General features: G+C 36.5%; 1 protein-coding gene across 1 annotated transcript in view; it reads left to right on the forward strand.

The window, feature by feature from the left end:
• LOC125043235 (corrinoid adenosyltransferase-like) overlaps positions 1-4,645 on the forward strand; it is an 8,571-nt gene extending 3,926 nt beyond the window's left edge. Inside the window, exons 2-7 of the mRNA XM_047639245.1 lie at positions 128-335; positions 1,143-1,274; positions 1,383-1,504; positions 1,779-1,906; positions 2,025-2,149; positions 2,756-4,645. Coding sequence (XP_047495201.1) covers positions 190-335; positions 1,143-1,274; positions 1,383-1,504; positions 1,779-1,906; positions 2,025-2,149; positions 2,756-2,906 — 804 coding nt within the window. The 5' untranslated portion in view covers positions 128-189 and the 3' untranslated portion in view covers positions 2,907-4,645. The remainder of the gene's footprint in view (positions 1-127; positions 336-1,142; positions 1,275-1,382; positions 1,505-1,778; positions 1,907-2,024; positions 2,150-2,755) is intronic.
• Positions 4,646-7,500: the final 2,855 nt, after the last annotated feature.

The raw sequence follows: 7,500 nt of genomic DNA on the forward strand, positions 1-7,500 counted from the left end.
TCTCTCTCCCTCTCTTTCTCTCTCTCTGTCCTTCTTCAGCACTCTCTCACACTCATGCTCTCTAACTCTCTGATTCTCTTTCACTTTCAGTTTCCACTTTCTGACTACTAATTGTATTTTTTTCCAGGTTGTGCAGTATCTTCATGAAGGTAGAAATTCTTGCAAGTATATGAAAGATCAGAAGATACCATGTTGTTTCAGTTTCGTACCGGCCTCTGCCGTTTGGCAGGTGGCCTAAGATCAACAGAAATTCTGATCGGAGCAAGAGAAATGTGGGTAAGCTGTGCAACTCTGAAACAGTCTTTATATCTTACAAGAACACCTAGATTGTACAGGTGAGTTTGGCCCAAAATAAACTGTGTTTTGCTTTGGATTTAGTAAAGTAGAGCAGATTGTAAACTGTATCAGCATTCTATATGCTCTTTGGAAATAATTTTTTATGGCAATATAAATGGGGACTAGACAAGTATAGGTATAATTTGCATATACAGGACATTGTCTTTTTCATTTCTGATATCAATTAACTACACTTTAGTATAGAGACTTTAATGTATTTCTCTCAATTTCTTAATACCTGTGAATACTTATTTATGGATTTTCTTTTAACCCAATGCCGCTGGGGAAAATGAATAAAGAAGGGGGAAAATGCTGAGATCATTTTCTATATTTTTGTGAAATGGCTCTGCACATAGATGGCTCTGCTAGTGCTTAACCACAAAGGAGTCAATTAGCAGAAACTTGTGACCTTACGTGATTTTAATTGGCGGGAAAAATGTATTTTTTACTAGTGCTATGAATATCAATGGTGTTATTTTTATTATAAACATTATAATTACCATAGTGTTATAAACATTAGTAACAGCAAAATAAGATAACATAAAATATTTTCGTAAATCAAAGAAAAGAGTAAACGGGCGAGGCAGGCAGTACTCGTAACTGGCTCATTGGTGACTTAGTACAAGTGTAGCAATATATGTGTAAAAACAATCAAACAAGTACTCACCATGGGCATAGCATGTACATGCACGTCATATCTGTTGGCATTGGGTTAAATCTTTTATTTTTACCCTTTGAATAGTAACTATATCTTAAGAAGGAGGCAAAAGCACATGTCAGATGATAACTATATACTATCATTTCAGCACTGACTTGAAGATATACACCCGAACAGGTGATAAAGGAGTGACCAGTCTCTTTACCGGTGAGCGAATGCCAAAGAATGGAGAATTCTTCAATGCTCTAGGAACAACTGATGAACTCTCGTCTAATATTGGGTATGGCATACCCTCTTTATCTCTCTCTCTCTCTCTCTTTATATTTGTATATACTAACAAAAATGGGAAGCAAAGATAAGTAATTTATAATAACAATTCTGTTTACAGACTTGCAAAAGAATTCGCTGCAGAGAAGCGGCATGATTATGTTGATCAACTGGAGAGAATTCAGTGTATTTTGCAAGATATTTCCAGTCTGATTGCAACACCCAGGAAGCAGCAACAAAGTGGTGTGTAACTGTTCCATATTCTTTCTTAATTAATTTCCTTATTCCTTTATTTACTTTATTTTGGTTGAACGTTGAAATACTGAAAAAACAATAAATTAGAAAGCTATGAGTCAGTAGTTAATTCAAAAGGATCTTTTCTTTCTTTCTTATTCTTATTCTTATTTCTATTCTTACAAAAAAAAAAAAAAAAAATCCAGTAATATAGCTTAGGACAAAAATACACGATACCTCTTATACCACAACATTATTGCAATGAACTTTTGAATTCCTGCAGATGATCCAAGTAGGGAGGCTCGTATTCGAGAGAGACTGTCTTTCAACCCACGTCACATAACTGAACTGGAGGACTGGATCGACCAGTACAGCCTCATGTTGCCAGATCTTACCAATTTTATCTTGCCTGTAAGTAAGCAGTTAGGTAAAAGGTGGTATTGACTGAGACGTCAAATTACGTCATTTATGTATTAAAGCATATCAAGGCATGAATGCTAAGTTTTCTAAATGCATTTTATTTCTTTAGGGTGGGGGTCGTGTGAGTGCTTCCTTACATGTAGCACGAACAGTATGCAGGAGAGCTGAACGGTCTATTGTACCTCTTACCACCGGTGGATTTATTGATGAACAAGTTTTAGTATACATCAATAGGTAAGGAATTAGACTTTCAAGGAGAACCAGTCATGAAAGTGATGCCAGTTGGACAGATATGCAAAATATCAGTACGTGATGCCTAGACCATCCATTCAAGTGTAAATGTTTATGCATTATAACTTTTATAATAGTAATATATATCACTCAATCATCACCAATCATTTTTTTATATTAAGATGTGTTCAGGTGATTATTTGTCAAAATGTGTCATGCAGTGCAATTATCAGTGTGATTTTATTTTCTCTGCTTGTTTTTTGTTTGTTCTTTAATTGAAATGTTTTAATTACTTCTCCATCATTCTTTATGCCAAGTTGTTGTTTTTGTGTATAAGAAATATCTAGCTGGACATGGTGAAAATTTTATTTTTGAGGTTAGAAAGTGTTGTTATGAGCAATTAATTTCCATGAATTGTGTGTATATGATAATCACTAGTTTTCTTATAGCCTAATAGATGACATAAATTTAAAGAATTATTGTTGAAATACCATCCTTCTGTATCCCATTTTTTCCTTTACTTGATGAAATACCAGAGTAAGTATAATTTTGACAGCTGTCACATGTTATCTCTATCATATGAACCAAATTTCACATTCCTCATTGCAGGTTGAGTGACTATCTGTTCACAATTGCCCGATATGCCTCAGTGCTTGATGGGAACAAAGAAACTATATACATAAGGCCCCAGTCACGCAAAGCTTCTAGTATAGAAAGGAAAATATCAGAAGGACAAGAAGTTGTTCAGCAAGATCAGTAAGCAGTTCTTTGGGTAACTGTCCAAATATGCATGCAAAATGTAGTGACTGAATAATCGGTAAAGTGTAAAGGCATGTAAGTAGTCACCATATATTTGAGATACATCTTCAGTAATAAATGTTGTTGAATTTTTATAAAGGTTATTTTCAAGTTTGATGTTAATAGATTTTGACCAATTTCATAATTTATATAATTGTTTATACAGTTTTTGTGTTACATAATACCCTGTACCATATTTTCTGTATAACTAAAAAAAAATATTTTAGTCAAAAAGACTGCAAGATTGGAAAGCAGGTTGTTATGGAGTTTCTCATAGACTGAGGTTTGGTTACTGTGAGCAATTTTATATTTCTCAGGTCTTTCCGACTTCTCAGATTACAAAACTTGTGGTTAGATAGAGAAATATGACCAATATGAATTGCTGTAGTTTATTGCATTTAGTGCACACTTGTGTGTATGTATATTTTTCTCTCTTTTAGGCTTCCATGAAATCAAAAAGTAGGTTTGTACAGAATAGGTTTGTGTTCCTGGTTCCACTAATAGGGAGGAGCCAAATTTTGAATATGAATCAGGGATAAAGCTTTATAATCATGTTTAATATATTGTGCTAGAGTCTGGTCTGTCAGTATTTCTTGTATGTGTAACTTATGCACTAAGGGTAGGTGTAGAAATGTGTGTAATAGGATGGACCAAGGAAGAAATGCCTATTTCTTACAGTGAGTTATTGGCTTTAGATCAGGAGGTAACACTAAATTCTGAGAAAATATGTAACCTTTTCCTTCCATGCTCAGTTTTGTTTTACTTTAAAGCAACTTTTAGGCAGTCCAATAATTTTTGGTTTTCATTCACTTTTGGAGACTGGAAGCATGGGTACACAAATTTTATGTTATTTTATGTTTCTTTGAGGTAGATTTAGAAGGAAAGAGGTCAGTTCTTATGTTACAAAAAATAGAGGCTGATGAATTAGGGAAAGATAGTGAACTGTTAACATTAAGGTGACATTTGAAATGGTAAAGATAAAGAATCTGTACTTTGATTTTAAAGCACAAAACTATGAGGCACAAAGAATTCAGAGTTGATGTTTCAGATTTTAGATTTATTAGCCAGTATCTCTTAATGAAAATATTTAGGCATTTTATACTTTTATGTCTTCAAATCTACAAAAGCTTAGGGTTTTACTGAGTAGATTCTCCATATCAGGGTCCTCCTTGATATCAGTATATGCAATGTTTAATGTTGTGGTACTTGTTTGTTAAAAGCACTTTTTTATCATTAAAGTGGTATTAGGTTGTATATATAAAACTCATATAATAATCAGTTTTTCATGAAGAAACAACTGTTAACTTTTCCTCCAAATTTTTATAGTTAAAAAAATATGTTAAAGTTGCAAAAAGTCTTTTGGTGTTGATAGCAGACATTGGATACTAGTTATAAATGACTAATCCTGGTATTCTTGCCACTGAATATTAGGATTATCTCTGTGGTGAAGGTCTCATCTGCTTGCAGACTTAAATATATAAACAAAGTTAGATATCTTCACGTTGTGGACTCGTCTTTGTTCATGAGCTGACCTGATATTTATGACTGTGCATTATATATAATTATGATGTTAAAATAGAAATAAGTAAAAATATTTTCACTTGATTTGCAAGGATTAATATCAGTGAAGTTCTTGTGATTTCCCTTTATTTTGTAAATAGCTGTGATTGTTAAATAGTAAATAAAATGTTTACATTGTCACTTGTTTATCATTAGAACAGATAACAAAAATATGTTTGGGTTCAATAAATGATACTAAATTAAACATATTGTAAGTGACTGCTTCCAGTTATTTACAGCGTTCATAGTTGTACATTTATTATCAGAGATCATAGCTGGAAATGACCAGAACTGCCAAGATGAGATGGTTGACAAGGCAACAAAGGCATTGTAAAAATATAGCTTTGTTTTTCATTTTTTATCACTGGCTTTATTAAACTTATTTTAAAGCTTAAGGATGATTAGATCAGAGTTTCAGGAGAAAGGTGGGAGAGAATCCAGAAAAGGGGGTTGTTGTGACAGAGTCACTTGTGTATCCAGGGGGAAGTGGAAAAAATAATGGGGAAGGAAGGGGGGATGATGCATATTAAGCAGGGGGGGAATGAGAGGTGTTGGGAGGGAGTGGGAGGAAGGGATGTATGGGATGGATGACAGCAGTTACTTTGGTAGCAGAGAAGTTGGAAGATGGCTGAAGTGTAGGCATGTTATTGTGAGTCATGATTAGAAAGTTTTGAATGTCTGAGAATTTCTGAAGTGGCTTTGGTTAGGGAGGTCTGAAAAACAAAGGTTTTCCTTGTGCAGGGAAAAGAGATAGGCATCTGAGGGCTAGAGCATGAGTAAGGTGGAGGAGAGGGTGTGGTAGAAGATGATAGGGTGGAATGTTTAGATTGTCTGCTACAGGTAGAGCAAGGAGGGAGAGGAGTAGGTGTCGGGGCAGTGGTAGAGACTGGGGTGTCTGTATTTAGAACTGCAAAAGTATTTGATTGGGAGAGGAAGGGGGTTGAAGTGGAAATGTAAGATGGAGGAGGAATAGATACAGGAGGTATGTAGAAACATCTTGGGAGACTGAGTGAAGGGCAGCACTGGAGTAGGGACCAAGAAAAACCTTGTCAGCGTTCTTCCTGTGTGGCCTCCTGTAAAGGGAGGCCAAGTTTGAATCTGAGAGTTGCCACTTCTCACTCAAAACATGTATGTAGGGCAACCCCTGTAAAATACATTATGGAAGCCACCACAATTGGCACATATGCATGAATGCACAGAGCAGTTTGATCAGTCATGACCAAGTTCTGGAGCAGCAGTGTTTGGCAGGGTGACCTAGATGCCAACAGTTCTGACATTAATGGGGTGGAGGTTGATATGGTAGGACAGGGAGGGATTCTCCACCAATATAAACTTGAAGGTGGGAGGTCTTGTCTATGTAAAGCAATCTTGGCAATATTCATGGAGGACTTAGGGCGGCCTCTAGGGGAATGGTGTAACAGTGTACTGATACTGCAATTATAGTCCATGAGGTGAGTAAGCCTTCTCCACTATCACCAATCCTTGTCATAGAAAAGGCAGTTTGAACAGATGGTGACAGTTCTGATACAAGTATTGAGGGAGGGATGAGGTTGAGCAGGAATGGGTTTGCCTGTGAAGTCAGTCAGGGTTGATAATGCTTTAGCTTGGGATTCAGATGTAACTATGACAAGGTAGTAATGATTGGGGTGGTTGTTTTTAGAGGCATTGCTGGAAGAAGAGAGTGGTTTCAGAGTTAGGGGCTGTAGAGGGGATCACAAAAAAAAATGATCCCATTTGGCTGGGCTAAACAGAGTATTCAAAAGATTTGTAGAGGTGGGGGTAGTAGGATGGAGCCTTGTGGAAGAGGGAGTGGTGTTGAGTGAAGTAGTCCTCTGGAGAGATGGATAATAAGGCTGTAGAATAGTAATAAGGGAGGAGGGGTTAGTATATGATAAAGTAGAGGATGTTGGGACAAAAGGAATGTTTCGTAGAGGTTAGTAATGACCTGGGTGGAAGATGTGGATTGGATTGATGTGGTAGTAGACATTGAGGAGGGGGTAGTAGTAGTGTTCAGTCATGATGAGAGGAGAGCCTGGGGTCAGGGAATTGGGGGAATTAAAATCAGTGGGGCTAGTTGATAAAGTGGTAAGCCTCATTGACCCTAATAGGGGTAAAAAATCTTCATTACTGGCCATGTTACGCCTGGAGTTTTTTGAGAGAAATGGTCCACCCCTCCGAGTCCCCTTGAGGGGTATTGGCTAGACAACTAAACCATACCCACGTCTTTCCTAGGTCTATGTATGTTGTATGTTAGCATTACAGTAATGTTACTGTAATGCAAAAAAAAGATGGTATTTCCTCAATCTCATATTCCCCAGTATTACAAATTTGTCATGTATGTTTCTTTGGCTTTCATTGAGTAAATATAAATATATATAAACCCACTAATAACAGATAAAATCCTATCACGTGGCTAGACCAACATGGAATGATATCATATCACTTTATGTGCGGTTGAGCATGCTCTACATTGTTCCCTTGCTTGGCCCTGGATGTAGTAATTGAGGAAAAACTGTCTCAAAAGTAGGCTTAAAGCTTCTTTTTAACCTCACTACCTAAACAATCATTTATCAACCAAGAGAGTAGAAAGTTGGGTAAATTTGTTGCCTTATTTCTAATTTTCTTCCCCGAGTGGTTGAGACCCATGCTACCAGGTACATGGGTTGGTATGGTTTTGGTAGATCCTATCATGAGTAAGTTGAAACATAATTAGTGGTATGAACAGTGTGTTCGCACTTCTCCTTTGGGAGTTATGGGCTAGACCTAGAATCTACCAGAGGAATTATTAAGCCTAAAGAAGCATAGTGGTTCCATGGATGATGGAGATACCAGCAAGAAAGTGAAGGACAGTTGTCTTTATCATAGGGTTCAAATCTGACATGTCTAGGAAATAAACATCTGCCTCTGTTGGCAAGATAATTTTGTTCAGATGAAGGATAGCCTTGGTGCACTGTAAAAATTTGCAGATGATACAAGGAAACTAACAACGAGGAAAG

The sequence above is a fragment of the Penaeus chinensis genome, chromosome 33 (genome assembly GCF_019202785.1).
Source record: "Penaeus chinensis breed Huanghai No. 1 chromosome 33, ASM1920278v2, whole genome shotgun sequence".
Classification (NCBI taxonomy): domain Eukaryota; kingdom Metazoa; phylum Arthropoda; class Malacostraca; order Decapoda; family Penaeidae; genus Penaeus; species Penaeus chinensis.